A 24,897-nucleotide genomic window follows, 5' to 3' on the forward strand; every position below is an offset into this window, starting at 1 on the left:
CTGATTGTTGGTTGAGTAGACAGACAGCAATTGGACTCCACCCCACCCTAACTGCGGGCCACCCGTCAGTCACCAAGCACACCGCAGCACCAGCTGTTTGCTTTAGGAAAGCGGCTCAAAGCCAATTAAAATACACTTAGACTTACACTTAGTGTGTCCGACTTGTGTTTGGAAAGATAATATATGTCCAGGAGTCCAGTCAACACGATGTGAGAAGGAAGTCAAGAAGGCAGCAATCTTCACTCATTGTGTCAGAATGCACAATCATTATCACACTGATGAGATACATATCTTCTCTTTCCTCCAGAAGGAATAATATTATGTTTGATTTCATGGTTGAGCAGATGCTTATGCTGTTTTAAAATGCTGTATTCATCTGTGCATCGGAAAACACAGCTGTATTTTCTCTAAAATTCTAAAAAAAAAACAGACTATAAAAAATTAGACTAAAAGTGTGTCTGAATACATTAATCATCAGAAATTAGCAGGCTAATAAACAAATGTAAAACATATGAAGTTAGCATTAAAGGTGAAAATGCATACAGAGGTGAACACAATGCAGCGCCTGGGAGAGTATGAACACAAACACACACACACTCACACACGCATGCACAGAGGGCAGAGGTTGCTGATATGACTAGTGGTGAGTGGTGATCACAGACAGGAGCTCCATGTCTGTTCAGTGTGTTTTAAAAGTGTTTAAATGAGTGAAAAGTCAGTTATGGTTTCCAGATGGGGGCTTGTTTGATCCAGATCATTCTGACAGGCTTGTACTTTGATGTGCTGCTGCCTATTACTGACATTACAGGGAGAGAGGCATATTTCTCCCTAATCACTTCCAACTCCTCCACACCAGTCCTGTGTACGGCCAATACCTGCTGGCCACACCAGAACTACAGTTGGTGTCTGAGCCTAGATGTACATGTGCAAGCTTTTCAGAGAGTGTGTGTATTTGTTATGCTATATGAAAAGCCTACCTGGGCCAAATATATTATATGCCTTTGTGTAGCTATACTGATCTCCTGTAAAATGAGCAGTAAAATTAACATTATTAATATAAACATTCATACCAGAGCCTGTGGTGGCCCAGCATGTCTGCGTTTATGCTCTGGCTGTATTTCAACCTGACTTTGAATGTCCTCCTGACATTTCATCATAAACTCGAAGCAAAAGCAAAGAAGAGTACAAGAGAGGAGAGTATAATAGCTTCATTTATGCTGAGGGGAGATATTCCCTTGGAAACATTCATCTTGTCAAGCAGGTTAAATATAGTCCAGACAGACAGACAGACAGAAGGGAATAATTCCTCCACTTCCCTCTCCACCCTCACTCCCCAGTTAGCCCAGTGGAAGTCATTTCTCAGTGACCACAGAGGAGGAAGACCAAAGGGGGAAAGGAGGACCACTGTGCTGCTCACTAATCATTCTGTGACCCTGAGACCACCCCTCTGCTACACATTGCAAGTCTCTACTACTCCTCCTCCTCATCTCTTGGTTTTTTGGGGGACTGTGGAGAGGGATGAAGATTGGAGGAGTGAATCAGGCCGAAGTTTCCCTCTTTATCTCCTTAAAGCAGGGGAATGCAAAGGGGCCGGCGCTTTGGAATCCGCTGTTTTGTCTGTCTCTCGGGGAGAGCTGGGCTGAATCCTCTTGGAGTAGCACAGTGAGGTATTCAGAGCAAACTCTAGAGGGCCCTTCAGCAGACAATGCTGAAGCCCGGGGACAAAGTGAGTCCTTAATGAGGCATCTATGAAGAGGTGCAGGTGTCTGAGGTGAGGAGCAGTCTCTCAGGCCTGACCCACTTATCTCCAGCAGCTCTTCCCTTCTCTTCTCTCCTGATCACTTTTCTCCAAACAAGACCTTTTTCAGATTCTTAAAATGTGGGCATAAACCACACCTTGTTATGCTTATAAATGCTGCAGCTATCTGTCTAACCTATACATGGAATTGGTCACAGAAACCTTGGTCTACTCTTGCGAGGGAGGGAGACAGGAAAAGGCCTTTGACCCCAGAGCTTCACTCAGCCTTCCTGGTAATTGCACTCCATGATAATTTCTGCTGGAAAAAGCAAACATCTAAATAAACCCTGTCAAACCATGTTGTCCATCTGCCGGCAGATAAGATGAAAAAAAATAAGCCGAGTTCCATAAACACAAACATAAGGGAACACAAATCAGTGGTCACAGTCACCACAACCATAAATTAGCCTCGGAACCATTTTTAGCATTAAAGTTTGTCAGCGAGAGTAGAGTGGAAGCAGAGGGACAACCCACTCTTTAAAATCTCATCATTGCTGTCACTGTGCTCTCTACACCACAAAGCGACACTGGGATAACATCTACATGTGCTGTAGAGAGAAAACAACAAAGACCACGAAAATGCTGTTTGGTCTATGATGGCAGGGCTGGGTTACCCAGCAGGCAGGAATGAAGCACAGAGGAAAGGGAAAGAAAGAAGTCACAGCCCCCTAGTGGAAAGGATTCGGGAAGTTTACTTTCTTGCGCAAAATTTATTTCTACTATTTAAAGTTAAATGCATTAGTAGGGACGGTTTAGTTTAGTTAGTTTGACAAAATTTATAGTGATTTTCAGTGATGAATTTTTACTTGTGACTTGCACTTCAACAAGCTAATAAGAAAAGAACTGAAACAACTCTGTTTTGTTTACAGTGTTTTCTCTCTAAATTATACTTTAACTCCCCCAACATATTGTGGAATGTCTCATACAGGATAAGAAATGAATCCCTCAGACATTCATTCTATAATAGTTCCCCTTTATATCAAATAGGCAAGAGCCTCTGGGAAGACATTACTTTCGTACAGGAGCTCCTGCAACATAAAATGAGAAATCAACAATAGAATCACACCACATCTCAAGAGCTGCCTATGTGTATTAGGCTTGTCCAACTCTCCTGTTTTGGAGCATACAGGACCTCTGAAATTTCAGAACCAGATTTATCTCATTTTGCCAACTTTCATATCTATTTCCCTTTCATTGTGAATTAGGCTGTAAATAAAACCACACGGCCTTCTGCACAGTGAAATCAGCTGGAATTGCCATATTAAAGAATCCAGGCAGGGTGTAGCTGGAGCCATCCTCCTGGATTTGGGCAAATTCAGCTGATGCAAAACAAGGAATTAATTCGAGGGGAGCGGCTTGCGTGCTGAGCTTGGCGCTCTGACAAAGATGAATGGCATCATTCCAAGCGAATGGTAATTTCACTTTTTGTGACAGTGCTTTAGAGCAAAAGCGACTTGGGACGCACAAAGCATTTGCAATCCCATTGAGGGCCCTTGGTACCTGCCTATCAGACACTGCACATTGTTTACCAATCATCTGATATTGATTGGTTTCAGACTAAAGTTTGAAGATGAATTAGAGTGGGAGAAGGTTAAGTCCTAACCCTGAAAGATTTAGTGTCTATTCAGCCCGCGTGTAGGACTCTCCTCAGCTCACTCGGAGAATAGAGAAGTTTTTAATTCAATAGGGGGTGGGAGACACAAAACGTGTCACATTCACCAAGTGAATCCACTGGAAGAAACTCAGAAGAACACCCAAAAAGCATAATCTTTCTCCCCAGTTGATAGAAATGGTAATTGCATGTGTGGGATAATACTTTGAAGCCAAGGCCTCGGTCGGACAGACCGCCTATTTAGGTTAAAAAAGGAGTAACAAAACAGCTCCTTCTTAACGCTTTTGTTCACTTCTCCACTCTTTTAAATGTTTACTGAAAAAGAACCTTCAAATCCACTCTCCATCTCCTGCACAATGTGGCACCTATCACTCTTGGGTGCATGGACACATTGTATTATGTGAATCATTGATATGTAGCGATCATTCCCATGAATCATTTTCTATTTAACATTCAAATTCTTAAGAATCCGATTTCATCCTCTTGAGATAGACAAAAACATTTTGCAAGGTAAAGACCATCATTTGAATACTGTTACTCTGTCACAGAACAGATTGCACTAAAATACTAGGGCCTATCAGCACTAAAAATGAAACAACTTGTCTAAGTCTAAACCGTAGCTGTTCAGTTGTTCTGCCTTTGCTTTATTCTGAAGCTCCTTAAGTCACAGACAACTTATGGAGCACCACAGGACACCTGGAGTCTCCCATTTGAACATGTTGCACAAGTGATGTTCCTACAATTTGACATTCATATTTTGACAGAGCCAAGACCACTCTGCTACGATAGAGCTCCCTCAGCTTCTTGAGATGTATCATCTCTCAGCGTGGGACTGGAGCTCTAAATGGACTGCTGGGACACCCATCACAGTTGGACCACACCACTTAACACCCCTTTCCTATCCCTCTTCCAACTTCAACCAACAACCCCTCTGGTCCACTTCAAGGCTTTCTAACCCACTCGACCTCCTAACACAGCACAGGGCAAGCAGCACTAACCCCACAAGATGTATAGGTCAAAGGTTGCATTGAGAAATGCAGGCATGCTTGTGGTCTGATGTTGATGAGAGAGAGCAAACATCATCGCTGTGAATGTATTGAACATCCCTTTACTAACTGAGACAGCACTAAGCAAAAAGGGTAAAAAACTAATTATAAGAAAAAGCTATGTGAAAACATAGGTTGAGATGAAAATGACATATGAATACGGTGTGAAGAACAGAACAATGAATCAGAACAACAGAATCACATTATGCACCTTATGCACAGGTAAATCCTCATATGCTATATGACATGCACTACTGCAGAGAGGATGGGTTAGAGGAGATGTCTGTGGATGCAGGTGTGTTGGTCATGACAAAGATACAGACGAGAGCCCCAGACCTCTTCCCCAGGTCTCTCCCAGGACTTCTGTAAATCATCCAGTAACTAATACAGTGACCCACTGGGAGGGAAAAGTCACACATGCTATTCAAACAAAAAAGCCACTTAGCAATGTAGTGTTTTGTCGTAGAGCACTAAGAGCAGAAATTATAATCCACCAGAAAAAAGTGTTGGGTAAAAACATATAAGTAAATTTTTGTGGAAATAACAAGTTAAACATAAGCTAATTATTTAGAACAATTAAGAGTGTCACACAAATTATAACATCACCTAAAATATTAAAATTTAAATTTAACTTAGCACGTATCAATAATCAGGACTGATTACACATGATGCTGATAAAGGAACCTATAATTTTTTTCTTGTATGGCATCAGAAATTGTAAGCGCGCACACACACACACACACACACACACACACACACACACACATACACACATACACACACACAGAGGTCTTAGGACTTAGCTAACCCTCCCAGCCTGGTCGGCCCTCAAACCTGAATGCAAGCAACACTTAAACTTTCCCCTTTTCAAACATCAGAGCACAAAGAGAGGACCACATCAGTGGCCTGCTGATCATCCCCACAGACGGCTGAGCGCAGACAAGAGGCAGGTCCCTGAGCATGTCCCCACATAATGTGCCTATATCCCCCACCATCCTGCTTGCACTTGGTACAGGCCTGTATTCCATGTATATGACGCTCCCTCTCATGTGAGACTAGATAAATGACAATTCTTTTGAAAGAAGCAGTTAGAGAGTGGAAGCAATAAGGGTGAGGTTTGGGAGTAGGGGGGCTTGTGCTGCAGCTGTCCCACTGGCCACATCCACCCCCTGAATCCCGTAACCACCCACCACCACCACCCCAGCAGCAGGTTTCTCCCAACAGAGGGAGAAAAAAAACACGCTTCATTACGTCCTCTCTCCCCAGAGCAGCTAGGGGCCTTTCAGTGCAGATAAGCCTCTTAGACATGAAGTAGCGCTCAGAGCAGCGTTTGAGTGACAGCAGGAAGGTTTAGCTATTCAGTGGACAATGCTCACATTCTCTGGCTTTAATCTAGGAGGCGGACAATGATCTGTTTTTTAAGGCCTCATCTCCTCTGCTTTTCCCACAGCAGTAGGTGACTGGCACAAGGAAGAGAAAAAGAGACAGAGTGGGCCGAGGGCCGGCAGGGAGAGCACGCTGCTATCTCCCAAGGCCTCATGTTTCCTTGACAGTCCAGACTGAGGTGGGACAAGTGGGAGGGGGGGTTAAATTGACGGAAGGCAAAGTGCATCAATCACACACACACACACATATCCATGGGCACAAACAATCACTGCGTGATGGTTGAGTGCCTCTTTGTGACAGACAGGCAGGTGAGAAGCCTGGTGGTGACGTGGCTTAGTGTAGAGCTTTGTCATTCTTATCTGCCCTGACCACTGACATTCATCCCTCTTCGGCCATTGTCTGTGGTTCTACAATGTATTTATACAAACGATACTGAACATGCAACTAGGAAAAAGAAGCTAGACAATGTGAAAAGATATACAAACAAAATCATTTGTTTTGATTTCATGATCCAATCTAACCTCCAGGTTGAGACCTTCTGGATGCTAATGTGCTGTGATGATAGGAAGCATTATATAATCAACATTGACCTTTATGAAATTGTAAACGATTTATTTGGATTTCTAATGTAGTTAAATATAAATGATTGCTGATTGCTTAGATTTGTTTTGTCAACTGCTATTATGTGACAACTTGTATTAAAATATATTTATTTTTAATCATGTTTTTATTATTAACAACTTATGTGTATTAAACCAGCAATATGGACCTATTCATTTGCAATTTCTAAGAAAGCAAGACATAGAGAAGAAAAAAAACGAAAGAAAAAATTCATGGGACAAAGGTTAGGGATCCACATATGTGTTGAGTTTTCTGGCTATTTATATTTAATATTTCCCCAGGGAAATGAATGAGTAAGTAAATTCACAGATCTAGAATGAACAAATACCACAAGTAGGTGACATGGTTTCAATGTGCAAAATGGCTAGGTGGGTTATTTTTGAATCACCTCACCCTTCAGATTGGTTTGTTTTACTCAGTAGAAAGTATAAACATCCACACCTCATCTGCAATAAACAGACATTACATACCACAGAGAGAAAGAAGCTAGACTGATGTAAACCTGGGTGTGTGTGCACATGTGTGTGCGTGTGTGTGTGTAAGGGAGGAAGAGTGCGAGAGGAATAGAACAGGAGGCCAACATACGGAAACATGTTCTCCAAAGACATGGCCATAAAACCTCTTCAGTGTTTGACTGAAGTGTCAATCACTGGGCTACTTATCACTCTAATTGGATTATTACTACAGTTTAGCCTTCTGCATGACTCTCCACTTCTAAACATGGCAGTGCCAGTAACTCTAGCTGGTAACCTTTTGAAGAAAGAAAATAAAAGAAAAGAGGAAAAATGAACCTTAGTAAAAATGTATGAGCTGCTGAAATAGCCAATGTATCATGTTTTAGGAGATGTGGTTGTCACTTTCTAAACTAGTTTATCTTGTAAACATGTAAATTATAAATGCCCTATATGCTTTAAATATTAGGTTTTAAAAAAGTGTGCTTAGTTTGAATTTATAGAAGAATTCGACCCATGGCAAAAGAACAAAAGTGCAGACATGAGTGAACATTGGTCTTCCCTAAACACCTCCACACTTGTACTTCATATTCCATACACTTGAACTCATAATGTAAATTCTGACATAATATTTTATGTATGTCTCTTGGATACAATTTTCTGTTGTTGAATAAAACAAATAAAACAGCTTTGTTTTGAATTTGTCACTCAGTTTTCCTATTAGTGTAAAATAAAGTACAGTATAAATACAATAATACAATAAAATATAGTCTATATGATATAGCATATACACGATATATTCATATACATAATATATTTATAATACAATATTTAGAGTATAATGCAAACAATATTAAACTATAACATAAAATAGTATATAATGTAATATATACACTCGTATATATACACAATGTAAAAAATAAAAAAAATAATAATAAAATAATATAAGAAGCAGTGTTACAAGGTGTGTGGAGAGTACATGATGTGCAAAACTACAGTCCAGTCCAATAAACATGTGACATGTGCAGGTGATCAGACCATGTTGAGGGCCTGGATGGCCTGTGGGAAAAAGCTATTCTTCTCTCTCTCTGTGTTGGACTTCAGCGAGTGGAAGCACTTCCTTGACAACAACAGAGGAGAAGAGATCATTATCTGGATTGGTGAGGTCCATCTCTATCTTCCTGGCCCTGGTCCAGAACCGGTTTCTGTAGATAGACTCTAGGTCAGGGACCTCAGGTCAGATGATAAGCTGAGCTGATCACACTACCCTCTGGAGAGACTGCCAGTCCTGCTGGTACTTTTTCCAAACCAAGCTGTGAGTGTTTCATGTTTAAAATGTAACGAGCACTTTCAAGGGCAATTTCAAGTCTTTCAGGCATCTAAGATAGAAAAGACGCTGATATGTCTTCTTAATCACCGTGTTTATGTGATTTGGTCCAGATCAGGTCTTGCGTGATCTTTTCACCTAGGTATCTATAACAGTCCCCTCTCTCCAGTGGGGCCCTGTTGATCTGGAAGGGGTGATTTCTTTCCTGCTTCTTGCTGAAGTCCATAATTAACTCCTTGAGTTTGCTGATATTCAGGAAGAGGTTGTTTTCATGGCACCAGTACTCCAGTTTCTTAATCTCCTCCAGGTAGTCCTTCTCCTTGTTGTGGGTGATCATGCCTGCTACTACACTGTCGTCAGCAAAAATAAATAAAAATAAATAAAAATCGGCCGGCTAGATGGCATGGCCGGTACCACTGGATTCAGCCATGTCTCAGTTAAGCAGAGGAGATTACAGTCCCAAATGTCTCCCCAGAACTTGACCCTGGCCCTGAGGTCATCCAGCTTGTTTTCCAGTGACTGGCTAGCAGGATGCAAGGCAGGAGCTTGGTGTGAGCAAGCTGCTTTGGGTCGCACCCATTGTTCCTCCATAGGATCTTACTCTGCCAGGACGGACCAGTGGTAAAAACTTTAAAAGGTGTGTATATTCTACACCAATAGAAAGGGTGTCTCTGTCATAGCGAGGTCATATTAAAGGATAGCAGGCTGAAGACATTAAGTCTGAATTGAGGTGAGAACATTTTGAATTATGGTTGTCTCACAATATGCAGTGAGCTGTGCATGACAGTGCACGCACGTGCAGAAATTCACAGACACAAATCCCAGCATTCAGCATGTCCTCAGCACCTCACCCTTGCATGGACCCCACCCCACTTACAACTTCACTCCCATTAATCTCACACACCTCATCACAGTCCCAGCACAAGATCTCATATGCTCCACACACCTTTCAGACTGCAGCCACAGCTCTGAATCAACACAACCAATAACTCCATTGCATGTTCTGTTTCAGTGGACTTGTTAACAACCCCACCTGCCACTATGTGACTTGTGTTAATCAAAAGTTTTGTGGTTTGGCAGTTTTCCTCAATTAAATATTCATTGTATACACATACATAATCCGCTTTTATTGTAAGGCACTCTATGGTGAGATGCATGTTGTGACTGTGCATCCTACATACTAGCATAACCTGACTTGACAAGACGATACAGAAAAACACATGTTAACAGCACACACCTACAATAAACAGACACAGCCATCCAGCAATCGGCAAACTGTCTATCAGACACTTGGGACTTTGAGATCTGCTCAATTCATAAAACCTAATATAAAAGATGCAAAGTGGAAGATGGAAAAGTACACAAAGGCGAGCTGTGAGATAGACATATCAGAAGCCAGACACAGATTGGACAATTAGACAAACAGTTAGAGACAGGTCGTTCCATTACACACACCGCCTCAAATGGCAGTGAATGAGACAAAGGGCTCCTTCAGCATACTACTGAGTGTTTATGTCCCCCGTCAGTCTGCATCACCAGTGTCCCCCTGACTGCTCCCAGCTGACGCCCCGGACACACGCACACTGGCGCACACACGAACACGCACACACACATCTCTCTGACCGCCCAGGCTGAACTTGAACATGCACACACTTCTGCTTTGTTTTCTGTCACATGTCAGCCTATCATTTCCCACGTACGCTCAAAGACTCAGTACTAAATGTGAGTGAATGGGCTCCTGTTGACCTGCTCCTAATGACTTTATTTAAAGATGCTTTGTTTAATGTCAGGAAACACGAGGCATTTATGCAACATCTGTGGTGAATGTAGTGTGAGACTAGTGGACCCTGATCCTCACAGCTTAAAAAAAAACTTCCATGAAGCTACAGTTCCCCATCTTTCAAATAGGTACACTGGTCCACCACATCTCTGGCAGAGCGAGCAGTTACCACTGATTGAGAGATTTCTTTCTATCAGTGGCGTCTTATCTGTCGTCTTCATGCTCAGAGTATATTTATACTCATTCTACACCCCTCCTCTTGCATTGTCATACCAGTGCATAAAATACACCAAAAGTTTTCACTAGAGCTTGGTAATGAGGTAGACCTTTGACCTCGCCTTGATGACTTCCATACTTTTGCAACAATACATGTGGTTGTGTTTCTGTACGTGTGTGTGTGTATGGTGGTGGTGATTGTGGGGGGGGGGTCTGCAGCTGGTGGCTGACAACAACATGACTAATGAGTGCTCTGGACAAAAATAATAGGTTGGAATTATTACACAGAAAGAGCATTAGTGCAAAGGAAAAGGAAGAACATATGACAGAGAAGTGGACAGGAGGTAAGGAAGATAAACAGGGGAACCAAATAAAGACAGACTATTAAAAGGGTGTAAAATTCTTGAACAGTGTAGTGTCCCCAAATTCCCAAATGAACAAATAAACAGATGGAGAACTGTTGAATAGCATTGTTTATACTGTGGATACAGCTTTCCTTAATGACGAAGCCCGGTCAAATTTCGGCTGAAGCATGATTTAAAGTTACTGTAGCAAAGCAACAGTTGTAGAGACACCTTAGCAATTATGTACATAAAGTGTATATATATATATATATATATATATATATATATATATATATATATATATATATATATATATATATATATATATATATATATATATATATATATATATATATATATATATATATATATATATATATATATATATATATATATATATATATATATATATATGTCTGTACAGTACCAACCGATGTTGTAAAGATACTCTATAACAAAATTGTATTTATTTATATAAAGCAAATACACTCTTTAGCAGACAGATTTTTATATTTATGCATAACATGACAAATTGTCAAATATGGTTTAAATATCCAATATTGTGTAACATATGGACCTTCAAGAAAATTATGGATTTCTTTAACTGTCAAGTAAAAAAAAAAGGGGCAAATGAACAGCTTTCAGAGAAGTAAGCAGAGAAAACAGAATTGCAGTGAGCTTTCTCAAATTCAAAGGCTTAGGAGGAAAACCAAAGCTATTTGATTCTGCAATGGTAGCCAGATTTGTAGACTAACATGGCCTAGACAGCACATTTGGGTGTCTGGCAACACCAACCAACAACTGTCACACTCAAGGTCAAGGGTCATCATGTGCAGACAGAGCAGAACTTACTAATTATACGTGATAAATGTAATCACACACACAGGAAGCATTTTCTCTTCACAATTTACTGGCTTAACCTTGTCAAATATGCAAGCTGGTGAGGAAATTGGAGGCCAAATGGTGTTGAAATGTCTTAAAAAAACAAAAAACAAAAAAAGAGTATATTTGGTACACTTCACAGGATTTACATCTATATGCACACATGTAAATTTTGGATGCACATAAATTGATAATAGTTCACCACAAAACCAATCAACGTTCTGATTATTTTTAATGAGACTTTCTTGTATGGGAAAGTTATGGGAAAGAAGAAACACAATTAAAGAGCCAGAGAAACCTAGAGAAAAAATTTCCATCAGGATGTGTTATTATAATGATGCTATCTAACTCAAAGAGATCTCCCCACTTAACTTTTTACTCCTGCTGGAGAAGATCATTGCCCACAATAAGTGACTGCAGCCAGATGATCTCGGCCCATTGACACAAAACATGGCGCCAAAAGAAAAGAGAGACAGACAGACAAATAGACAGATAGACATTCAGACAGACATCCTGTCTCGAAACACAAATAGATACAACAATTAAGTCAGGTCTGCTCATTTTCATTTCACTGACCTTTACCCCTCACCTCCTACACATGTAAGGAGACAAATTACTACTGCAGTTGGGTTTGACCAACAACTTCAATGCAGAAGAACATGCAGTGTGAGGGCTAAGACAGCGGACATAAATCATACCTGTATTTGATCTGTGGGGCCCTGGGCTAGCCGACGGTGTGACAGCTAGCATGCACCCTATATCTTTGAACCCTCAAGGGGCTGAAATGGGTCCTAATGAATGCGGAAAGCAGGAAGGTTGGAGCAATTTAAACAAAATCATATTGACAACATGACTTGGGTACATATTGGCTACAACAATTCTGACCACCAGTGAACAAGGGCCAGAAAAATTAAATCAAATTTAATAAGCACAAACTGACATACTGGTTGTCACACTCATTGTCAGTCACAGTTATGACTTTACAGTGGCTGTTTATGAAGACTTAGAAGCAAAGATACAACCTTCTAATGAAGGCTCTGGAATAAATGCCTATCCTTTTCAGGGGTGGATGTTGAGCTGGTTGGCGAATCTGTGTCAGTGGTGTTGTGACAAAGACCCAAATCCTGTAGGCCCTACATATGCATCCCTGACTGCTTACTCTGGAGTTACACTGTGAATTTTAAAAGCATATGTCATTGCTTGTGTTCAGCAGCACCACTCTTCAACTTCCATTCACTATAGACACATACAACAATGCTTATTCCACAGAAAACATCCCCAAAATTATATAGCATCATATTCTGGTGCCCGAAGGGAGATTACAGTGTTACATCAGGAAGTACCCTTCAAAGTTTCCACCAATGTAATTGTATGGTTTCGGTCCAGGCTTTGTTGTCTCTCTTTCATAGTCAGTTTTAAAACCCCAGAGGCTGCTAGTCTCCAGGCTAAACAAAATCAGAATTGCATTAACACCCAAAGAGAATTTCATCAGAGCCAGCAGGGTCCTGTGGTCCAAGACACCCGTAATAGAGTTTCCCCTCTCACAGACGCAAAAACATCTTAACTCTTTTTGTGTGAAAGGTTTACATGCTCTTGCCTGAACAGAAATATGCTGCTGCAACTGATCAAATCAGGCCAAACAAATTGCATTTGTTGAAAGAAGGATCAAATGCTAGCACCCACAACAAATATATTAGCAGCCTGATCCACTCAGAATACCCCTGGCATAGAGGTAGTATTGGATTAACAAAGTAACACTGAAAAAGAGAAGACGATCTGTAGAAATCCAAACTGACGCCTTTCTTCTGCTTTCCCTTGCTGCTCTGCTCCTCTGTGCACTGAGGAAAAACAATTGCACACAAGTGAGGAAATAGATGGGGGAATACACTTACACGCTAAGAGATGTATTGAATTAACTGTGAATTCAACTGAAGTTGCATGCCAACTTCAACACTGCTGTACATGCTAGGTTAGGATGAATAACTATCCTTCATCTTCTAAACTACCACATCCTTAGACAGTGGACAACTTTTGAGGCTTCTGTGATGTTACAGCAAATCGACACATCCATTTTTCTCACTATGGACTACATGGAAACGATCAAATTCGGGTATTTGGCAATGGGAAAAGGGATATTTTTCCTGTTTGTTATTAAAATAAACAAAGACAGAGATGTTTGGGATGAACTGGTCTGTGAAACTCAGGGGAGAGAGAGAGAGAAAGTGAGAGAGTATGGGAGAGAAGGAGAGAGAGCAAGAAAGAGGCTGAAGGCCTTGAATGTCTGATAGACAGGCAGGCAGATGGACAAGAACTTGGCATTGGGGAATATGATTCTGCCAGAGAGTGATCCATAAACACTGGAGGAGGTCAGAGGGCACCCTCTCTATAATGACTCATCATCACTCAGTGGTGTCCACGCTGGGATGGTCTGTGTGTGTGTGTGTGAATCTGTGTCTGGGAGTGAAGTCCATTGGATCTGCTGAGAGATAGTGCAGGATAAATGACCAGTTCTGCTATTCTAGGCCTCTGGGGAGAAAAGAGAAATCTCCTTGTTGTTTTATCAGAGCCCTGGCCAAATACTGTCACCCACAATGTCAATTCATCCCCTCATCAACGTTTTTTAAAGAAAGTATGAGAAAAAACATGGGTGAGAAGGTGAAAATGACATTCACTGGGATATGAAATGTGTGTGGAATTCTTTCTGTTAGGGAGACTGTCAAAGAAAAGTACCACGCTGCATTTGTTTAGTAAAACCTTATGTACTATTGACTCTTTGTGAGTCTTTGTTAACAGAAATTACCGCTACAAGGAGACTATGTTTTACTTACAGGGGCTGGGTAAACACTGCTGGACCACTGCAGCCATTCACGTGTTAAGACAATGGGCAGCAAAGGCGGGGCCTCAGGGGAGTTGTGGTGTTTTCATGAACTGATTTTTTCTTTGTTTTATTCACAGCCAGTCATTACTTTTACTACAGCACAGCCCGAACTTACCACAAAAAAGGGTGGCACACACTGCAAACACCTTGTATACAGAATTCATAAAATAATGGCTCGCACTGAATTCCCCTGCTGTATTCTCAATCAAGCTGCTAAAGCAGTGACTGTTTCCGTGCACATTTATGTATGTGCACATGCAAGGGGCCATATTTTCAGTTGTGCAGCATCGGATGAATATTTCTATTTCTTGGCAGCTGACAGCCTGTTTGTCATCTACTCCACAACTAAGATATGACCTTCAACAGCATAACTGCCTTTATCCCGCTATACCTCTTCTCTCCCTTCCTCCCCATGTCCATTGCCTCTCTCACCGTCTATCTTTCGCAATCCTGTTTTGCTCCACTTCTTTCTCACTTTTAGCTCTTTACCTTTCTACAACCTTTGTCATTGATTGCTGATGCGATTGGCTGCCTCCATGCTCAGTAATGACCTGCCCTGGTAACCAGCCGGCTGTTCTGCTCGGCCCCTCGTAGATTGAACTGTCAGATGGCAGCGATTAATGGCTGGGCAGAGAGACACAGACTCACACCTGCAATGTCCCACCCTGCACAGCCTTGCCAAAACTATGTCCCATCCTGGTTGAGCACAGGTACGTGTCCATGTATGTGTACATTGTGTCAGTATTTTTAGTAATCTTGTATTTAGGGTGCATACCATTCTTTGCTTTTTTTTTTTAATGACTGTCCTAAGAGTGTGTTTGCATTCTACTTTACTGGAGTAGCTGATGAGAAGTGTCTTGTTATAGTGTAAGAAATGTCTTAAAAGATAAGAGAAATACAAGTAATAAAGGCTAACCCGAAACTCAAAATGCATTTTTACAGTTTTTGACAATTAGAGAAAGTTTATTTTTTTGCCAGATCTGAACTCAGTTTGCTCCTCTTTTTAAATTAGAGCATGTTATCATTATTTGTCTATAGTGTTATATTTTCTGCCCTCTGAGCTTTATTATATTAGTTATGATTGCACCTGTAATCATTCACTTATTCTACTGTTTGCACTTAAGTTTCTCTTCACAAGAGAATCAGAATAAGTACCTAAAATGCTAACATGTGTTATTTCCTCGGACGGAGATGAGTGGGGTGTTTGGTCTGCTCTCGCTCTGTCTGTCTGTTGAGCCAAGCGCTGGAGGCCCACGAGGCTGTCCCGTGTTGTATTTGGCTGGCCGTCTGCTAACTGTCAGCGCAGTATCTCCTTACACTGATGAATGGGAAGTTTCCAGCCCTTTCCCAAAGCTTTCATTCCCTTGTTCCAACGCTTCATCCAGAGGAATGGCAGAGAAAACAAGGACTCCTCTGCCTGCGCACCAGCCCTTACCAACACAGAGATAGGCATAGAGGCTAAAATAAAAATACTTAGAAAGGGGGAGAAAATTTGATAAAATGAGAAACAGAAAGAAAAAGAGGGGGACAGACAGAGTGCAAGAAAAATTGTAGACATAATACAGTAGAAGAAAGAGAAATGAGAATCAGAAGAAAAAAAGAAAGTGAAAGAGGAAAAAGAAAGACGTAGATGGAAGATGGAAGTAGTGTAATCATCTGAACAGTGAACATGTGAATATCAGGCCAGTAGGGGTTTGGCGTGGCGTGTGAAACGGAGATGAAATCGATTAGCTTGCCCACTGACCCAGTGAGCAGTGGGGCCCCCCATTGCCCCAGTCCTGCCACAGCCCTGACAGAGACATCCAGGCCCAGAGGCCCCTAGGGGTCCCTTCTGGACACTGAGGTGAACAAAATGGTGCCCTCCTGTCAAACTAAAGCCCTCAAGCAACAGCAGAACAACAAACCAAGCTGCAATGCTTCACTGCTCCCTGATTCCACAGGAGACAGAAGAGATGCAGTATGAGCTCCTGAAAGGTGACACTGTGTGTAAGAGCTGGTGCTCAAACTACAGAACTACACTACTCACTTAAAAGGAAATATCACCAGTTAATTAAGAATTTCAGTCAACTGAAAGAAACTCAGTTTATAAGAATAAAAGCAGTTCTAGTCATTTCTGTTTGCCTTTCAAATTTTAGTTGTCTGACCCCATGTCTTATAAATTAATGACTTGTGCGTAAAAGCTTAGGTTAAAAGTTACTAGAAGCTGTAACTTCATTGTAAGAAGTTTGACTCATAATATTAACCCACACTGTTGTTTCTCTTAAATTTCTTGACAAATTTGATGCATTATACTAATTTAAGGAGAAATATCACATTCTAGCACTGACAGGTTAGTAAAAAAAGATATTACAAAAATCCAGAATTGACAGGTATTTCTTAAAAACAATTTCTAAAAGCACTGGCCTGACAAACTCCCACCTGTTGACAGTCCCCGAAACACCTCCCTGTCTTTTCATCGTCTTGTTTTCCTCACATGATTTCCTCTGACAGATCACTGGGTGAGGAGCACCTCTTTGATTCCTGGCTCATTGTAGTCTATCTGACCCTGGAGGTCACAGAGTGGAAAGAGGTGGATGTGTCACCACTAAGCTCTTCTCCGTGTTAGAATAATATTTCTATGGAGCTTTTAGGATGCTAACGCTAATCAAAACAGGACATCCTGAGGAGGGCCGCGCTCTCTCTTCCCTGGCTCTGCTCACCGACCGCTTTATGTTTTTGTGTTTGTGGAGGAGCGACAATCCCAGGAAGCCATGAGAAAGGTTCATCAAAGCTCCGAGCAGGAGGCCCTGGCTGCAAGATCGCTGGAATGTGGCGTGGAAAGGAATCTCTACTGTCCTATTGTTCCCTTGTTTCCTCAGTCTCATCACAAGCCGGCACGTCCAGTTCACTTACAGGTAAGCAGCGCTAATCAGCCCAGCATTCCTTTCCACGACCACATAATTTCCCCTGCTGCGACCCTGGCTGACGAACAACCCACGCGCACACACATAAGGTGCACAGCTTTATAAAAGACACACACATCCACAGAAAGGAAGTCATCAAGACAGATCTCTGAGGACAGGGATGTGGTGTTTCCTTTTCTCAGACACTGCTTGTTAGAAACACTAGGGTGAACATTGTTGGTTCATGCATCACTAATATTTGTTCCTCCTCCTAAAAGCGGCCTGTGCCACTCAAAGCTGCTTTACAATGTATCAGCCCGCCCAGAAAAATGTTAAACAAACTTTTGCCAAACACACAAAAGCAATGTGTGAAAAAAAAACTGTCTTAATCAAATGTTGCATGGCTGTGTAGAAAAAACAAAACAAAAAGATTTTCAGCATAAAAGCAGTTTTCTAAGCCACTCTGGACAGACACTGTTTCAGCACTGCAACACAGTCAAGAGAGCAGCAGACCCAGTCAGGTGAATGTGGTTCACCACAAACTTCATCAGGAAGACCCTAGCTTTGATCATGTCTCCTCCCCTCTCTCTCTCCCATCCTGGTGGGGTGAGAGGTCACCACTTAATGAGCTTCATAGTGGAGCGTGGGGGGAATTGTTGTGACGGAGATGAAAGGTGTAAAGGAATCACATACACAAAGCACACAAACACATAAACATACACCTGACAATATCTGTTCTCTCAGCTACATGTGGGCATGACCTTATGCCTTGTTTTGCCCCCATTAATCAGAAATGACTATGCCTCCCTTCCTCACTCCTTCCATCCCTTGGGCCAGTTTACTCCACCCAGGGAGATCCCCGAGCAGTGCTGGAACACACTGTTATCACACATTCACAAAGCAATTGTTGGGTAATTCCTGTTTATAGCTAAGTGCTCCCTTCACAGTGTAAGAGCAAAAAAAGCACTGTTCTCTCTGTCAACACTCCAGGACAGTGATCAAAAAGCAATGTCCACAAGCAAACACATATCACTTTAGCATACCGCTTGTTAAAAAGATATTCATAATAAATTCACAAGACAGTTATTGATATCCAAATTGAAAAAAATGGACACTGAAATATGGGAAACTGGGAAATTTTTAAATCACTTTCCAGAATCTTTGAGGGGCTGCTGGGAAGATTTTTAAAAAAGATAAAGTATTAAAATAACATCATGTCTGTAGTTTAGAGCAAATTGCAGCACACATTAGAATAGATTAGCAGCATCAACTCTGTTGTTTAGTCTTCCTCCCCCATTAAAGCACTCAACAGCGCAGTAAAGTGACTTAGGGTAGTTAGCTGATGTGAGACATGAGACCAGAATGTCGGTCTCTGGTTCCACCACCTGCTCCAGGTAATTGATTGGAGAATAAAATGATTGAGTTTCTTTAATTAGCTAACAGACAACTCTTCTCAAAGCATGCCAAGGAGTGCTACCTTCACACTGCCTCGTTAATAGCCTCGGCACACCGCACCATCAGCAATTTGTTGACATTACGATTCCTCAGACATCATAACTACACACAAATCAATTTGATGTTAGGGTAAACATTTCAGCTCAGCAAAATGCCATTTATCTCACAACAATTTGTGATATGAAAAGGGAGGAATGTCACACATTTAAAAAATACTGTACTTTGTATATTCTGCACTGTGCCTTTGTTTTGTGCATGAGCACTAAACCTTGCATCTACATGCTCACCCTGCCCAAATAAGCCCATACATACACGCTCGCCTCCCTGTCTTGCAAACACACAGAGGCACAATCTATAAAAATATGCTTAGCTTGGGACTGCTGTGTTGATAATGACCTCAGCCTTGGCACCGCACTGGGCCAGACCAGACTGTCGACAGACAGGAGGCTTTTGTGTGGACTCCCTATCTCTAACTCCATGACCTTTAGTAGGGAGAAGAAAGCAAAAATGCCTTTTTTATTTAGAAGGGGTAAGGCTCACTCATTGTTCTGTGTTGGTACGGTTTCCCTGTGGTAAACACACAGCGGTTCCCAGGCTTGACATGTTGCTGCACAACCCCTCCCACCCTCCCTTGCTCCATCTCTTGGTGTTCCCACACTGCCCTGTCTGGGCTGCTGCACCATACTACCCCCCCCCCCCCCCACACACACAGACACACACACACACACAAACAAAACAACATCACACACGTACACCACCATCAACATACAAGCACTTGCTTCAGCCAGACATGAAACATGCAATGACAGCACAACCACACATGCACTTTTTCATCTGCCAGTATGGCAGAATTCAAAAACTATTGCTTGTCTGTGTGCTCACGCACAATATGAAATTCCTGACATACATGATGGACTGAGATGAAGGACAACAGGGAGTGCAGTTGGAAAAGGGGGAGTAGAAACAGGACAGAACCCCCTGGGGCAGAGCCACTATGTGAGGGCCTGAGAGAGGAACCATGGCAAGGCCTGGAAGCTCCCTAGTTGATTGGGACTGGGGCCATCTTTCAAGCGGGTGACAACTGTGCATAAACAAACCACTAACCTCGTCAGCTCTCTGTTTACAGCCCTGAGACTGAGTTCTGGATGACTCATTAACATCCACGATCCTCAAACAAAAAGACAATTTTCTGAGAGAAGGAGAGGGATGAGGAGAAAGAAACCCCTGCTCCTATCATAGAGGAGGGAAGTGGACGACATGTCAAACAGATGGGGGTATTGATAGATGAGGGAGACTGGGTCACAGTCAAGCTGCCACACCCCCCCATCCCCCCACACTCCACCCACCTTATACCTACCAACACACAGACAGGCATACACATACTTGAACCTGAGAACATTACTAATATACTATGAATGTATGTATACCTGTAAGGATGTCTGATATGCTGTACACCTGAATTGGCAAGCAATCAGAAGCCTTACCAAGCAGAAGTGCTGCACCTTACGTACATTGAGAGTATGTACTGTGATTATTACTTTTAAGAACACATCCCCAACTTCAAGAACCTGATCAAATAATTGTTACACATTTAGGTAAAAAAATATTGACCGTTACCGTTTTGGACTAATTAGCACAGCAAGTATTTAGAAGTGATGTGTTTCTTCAGTGTCAATTGCCTTTTCATATACACGCATGTTTTATCTAAAGCAAATACAAACTGTAAAACAAAAAGTCAGCAATAAGTTACTGATTCTCACTTTCAGGACTTAAAAATGAATTTAAAATGACAAGGAAAAAAAGTTATTGAATTTATTTTAAATCCATACCAAACCACTTTTTTTTAAAGATGAGCTTGAAGCTGTGGTGCCATGTTGGGTCTGTTACATAATGCAGGAAAAAAATAACTGATATATTAGGCATTTTTCGATCTTTAGCATCAGAGAAACAAGTTCAAAGCAACGATTAACGTAAGCGCAGAGCAACCTCTGCCCTGGGCCCCAGTCATTTTTGACCAAGTCCATTACTGAAGGAGATACGGGACATTTGTATACGGAGCTTTGGCACCAAGCGGAGCACAGGCAAAGAGCGCCTCTCTGGGACAACAAGGGTTGTTTAATGGGGTCTCTATTTCACTTTGCTCGAGCAAGCCCGTTCCCTCTCACCTTTTAAATGGGCCGATCTATTAACCAGTTTAATGAGCTCCGCCAGACAAACGCGAGGTGCACGGCCCATTGCACAATGTGAGGAGAACGACGCAATTCTCAGCTCGAGAGGGGAGAGGCGCTGAGAGACAGAGAGACGCGTGTGCCAAAGAGGAGCATCACTTTGCAAGATGATGCATCTAAAAAGTGATATGACTCCACATTTCTGGAGAAAACGTAGCTCTGTGAGTGACGACAAACAAAGTAAAGCGGTAAGTGTGAAAATGAATATGAAATGCACAAGTGTGTGGTTTGAGACACTAACTGGATTTGAACGCTCCATTGGCACTTGTTCAACTTCCAAATAATTTTCATGGAGGTTTTTATTCCTTTACCTTCCTTATTTTATCCAGAATTAAAAAAGTAAGTGTAAAAGGTTTGTTCATCATAATTTTACTCTGTATGTTTGAGTGAGATTAATCCTCATTTTAATTATTCGTGACAAATTATCTATGATCCGTGAATACATCTTAATGAAAGGGTTTTTATTGAGACACAAACATGCTATACGGACATTTAATTGGAACTAAACCAAGCTATAGTTTAGATCATCAAAGACCCCCTTCTCCATCTTTATGTACCCCACAATTCACCATGGGGTGCGGCCTGGACGCCTTGGCTACACTTAGTTGAGATGCAAAATCGAGTTTTTGTGGCGCACCGCATTACATCTGGACGTGCGGACTAATCAGTCAGCCTCCATCAATCACTCTTACGTTTACCAGCTCTCCATCACCTCTTCTATTACATCCACCCCCTTTTTTATCACACGACTGCACGACGGAGGCCCCTGCATGCCCGTTTTAACACGACTTCTCTGCACAAGCGGGAGGCACACACTGAACGCATTTACCAGCAGAGCCCTTATGAGGGGTCTGGGAATTTAAATATTCACTGTTGACACTGTGCAGACCTGGCTGGAGGCCAGAGTGGGCCTGTATCTCCGGGGACCCACAACCTCCCCCTGTTCTGACTTAAAAAGGTAGAAATCTTTCTCTACATCTCGAAAATAATAACCTTTAAACGCACGAGGAATTATGCCTCTTATATCCCCAAAATGACTTTTATGGTTTACAAATATGTCAAAAACTTCCTACAGTGATGCAGTTGTTCTTCTTGGTGTGCAATAAGTCTTTTAACAACTATGCAAAAAATTAAAAAGAGAAAAAGAAAATATACATACAGTGTTTCGTTGTAAATAGACCTAAAGAGCTGCTACAAAGAAAGAAAAGGTGTTTTCATTGCTTGTTATGATGATGGTAATAATAGTGCAACCATTTTCCTATTGTCACAATTCGCTCTAAACATTTGGCAGACTCAATAAATCATCTTTACATTCATTTCAGATTAAACATCAGGATGTCTAAACTGATTGCATAAAAAAGCTGCTGCCAATTAACATCATCTGTATAAATACATTTAGATATGTTGCAGCTATCACACCTGGGTGTTTTATTTCATTTTGCTTTATTTCATTTTATTTTTCGCAAAAAGACAAAAGACAAAATTTAAAAAAAGAAAATGTTAGAAATATTTATTACTGAACTGAATAAAACTAACTACAAGCTCATGAAATGGCATAATCCTGGTTTCTGCAAATACTAAAATAGTACAGGCCAGGGTTACACTGGTTACACTGTTCCCTTTCTGGCTTTAACTTCACTGCCAATCCTTTCAAAAAGGTGGAAATAAATGCCACACAATTCTAAATTATTGGTTATTTCACAGTTAGAAACTTGTGAATTAAAGTCAGCACTCAAGTCAAGACTTTGATTGAAAAAAGACAAAAAATTATGCATTTGATGGAAAACACTGATGTAAACTTGCAGACAGAAACTGGACTGAAAGTGCTTGAGAAAGAAGAATGTAATTCTTCATAATTTATTGTAGCAAATCAATGCACGAGTAGTCATATCAATCATCTCCTTGAATAAATCATTATAGCTGATTGCGCGAAGTAATTAAATCGATTGAATGACAGGAGTTTCGATTACATATCTAATGTAATGAAACACGCTGAATATTTTCATGTTACTTTATATGAAAATTGTTGAAGCAGCAAGTATCCTGTGTCCCGCGATGATTAAATTAGGCTACATGGAATCTCAACTCTGTCAACTTTAACACTCTTACAACTCAGTAATTAAAAACACAAAACTCTGAGTTTCTCCCTATAGTGCGTTATCATTTGCCATTCAACAAACATTAATAGTAACTCGGAATGACCTGCATGACTCACATACACGAACGGAATTAAATACAAGATCCCGTTGGCTGGAACATTTACCATGCCTGTCTAACTGCTCGCTTTCTCCTTATTTCTCTCCATCATTCTGTTTTGTTTTTTTATTTTTTTATGTAAGTTGCTCCCCACGAACCCAGCAGCGGTGCGCAGCGATTACAACACAAGTGCCGATGCACAGGACATGGGATTTGAACCCACGATACACTACACTACAGCGCCCACTACATGCAACGAGCGATTCCAATAGCACTGGTACGGACGCCCTGCAGAAAGTTCCTCCATAGCTCCCTCAAAACTTCGAAGTTTACACACCACTTGTGACAGCGTTTTTTTTTTCCTCTTTGCGACAATATCGCTGTTTTGTTACTCCTAACAAGTGAAAGCGAAGATTATGCTTTTCTGCTGGAAATTAAATCGTCACAGAAACGATTAGCAGGCGCAGCGATAACAGCGACAGATATAGGTAGCCACATAAGATGGCATGTTTCTAAAGGAAAAAAGAAAGGGATGTTGCACCTACTCGTGGCCAGTTTCCGTGCCCTGCCTTTGGACCTCATGGTGCCAGTCTCTCGGCGTGGGTTTGTTTGGATTTTTTCTTGGATCTTTTTTTCCCTCCTTTTTGTTTTTTCTCTGTCCTTTTCTCTGGGTTTCTCAATCCAAACGCGCTATCTCTCCAGCATTGTCAGTCCTGGACACCTTCGCACATGCGCACAGTCCGAAATCTGCCGGCAGCAAGTGCCAGAAAAAGTTTGGGACGATTTATCACTTTGATATTAACCTGATGTGGTCACGAGAGGTGAATCGTGGACATCTCCTTTCGTGTCACTTTTTCAAACGACCACTGACTATGAAAGCGATGTATACACTGGAAGAAATGTCCAACGTCGCTGCATCGGCAGATTCAGCCGTGTATTCTTGTTTAACACGTGAGAAAACTTTGTAATTGAGATGCCCCCAGTGCACTTCTGACTTGCTGCAGGACTGATCTTGAGACAGAGACAAAAATAAGTCCGACTGAAGAAGCGCTTCTTACAAGTCAAGTTAATCTATACTTCCCCGTAAATAGGAGAATTTGTCCCGTTTCTAAAAGGTAATCGAAACGTTTTTGAGGCTGAGCACTGAATGAAATACTTTGGCAAGATGGATATTTTTTGCAGTGCACTCAGCACCCCGGATCTGTTCAGTGCCGAGGACATTAATTATAACAATCGTGATTCTCAGTCCTCACTGCGCACCTTTTTTCTTCAAATGAAGTCACATTAATCACTGGTTATGTAAATTACCAGTGCTGAATAAAGTCATTAATGATTTTATATATTTTAATTATATCTTGACCATTATACCAAACACTGGAAAATGAATGAAACCTTCCCCCCTCCCTCTCCCGCTTGGGCACTCAACTGACAGCTTTAATATGCCAGTGCCAGTTCCCCCCCCCTTTCTCTTTTTTTGTGCTGACAATTATTAATATGTTAAGTGCTCAGTATTAATGCCTTATTGAGACGTTTTCTGTTGCAGTGCGTAGACTTCATCATTTTTCGGGTGCAGAAGGCTCGAAAATTATGTTTTTGCTTTTTTTTTTTTTTTTTAAAGGAGAACGGCTTTATATAGACTGAAAAGAAAAAGACTTTTGCCTAAACATTCTAACATAGAACTTCTCCGCTCGGGATTTGAAGAAAAGGGCCATGCTCATTAATGTATCTCATGCAAGCATTGAAAGTCAATAAAATCTCTGCACGTCTGCTGGTATCACATAACCATTTTATTGA

At 41.4% G+C, this 24,897-nt stretch overlaps 1 protein-coding gene across 14 annotated transcripts in view; it reads right to left on the reverse strand.

The window, feature by feature from the left end:
* mecom (MDS1 and EVI1 complex locus) overlaps positions 1–24,128 on the reverse strand; it is a 127,865-nt gene extending 103,737 nt beyond the window's left edge. For 5 of the 14 annotated variants that reach the window (XM_067506829.1, XM_067506833.1, XM_067506832.1 and 2 more), the window contains exon 1: positions 23,649–24,126. In XM_067506829.1, the coding sequence (XP_067362930.1) occupies positions 23,649–23,685 (37 nt within the window). In that variant the 5' untranslated portion in view covers positions 23,686–24,126. Of the gene's footprint in view, positions 1–23,648 lie in introns of all 14 variants that reach the window. The other 9 variants (XM_067506824.1, XM_067506823.1, XM_067506827.1 and 6 more) reach the window with 4 other exon arrangements.
* Positions 24,129–24,897: the final 769 nt, after the last annotated feature.

The sequence above is a fragment of the Channa argus genome, chromosome 6 (genome assembly GCF_033026475.1).
Source record: "Channa argus isolate prfri chromosome 6, Channa argus male v1.0, whole genome shotgun sequence".
NCBI classification, from domain to species: Eukaryota; Metazoa; Chordata; class Actinopteri; order Anabantiformes; family Channidae; genus Channa; species Channa argus.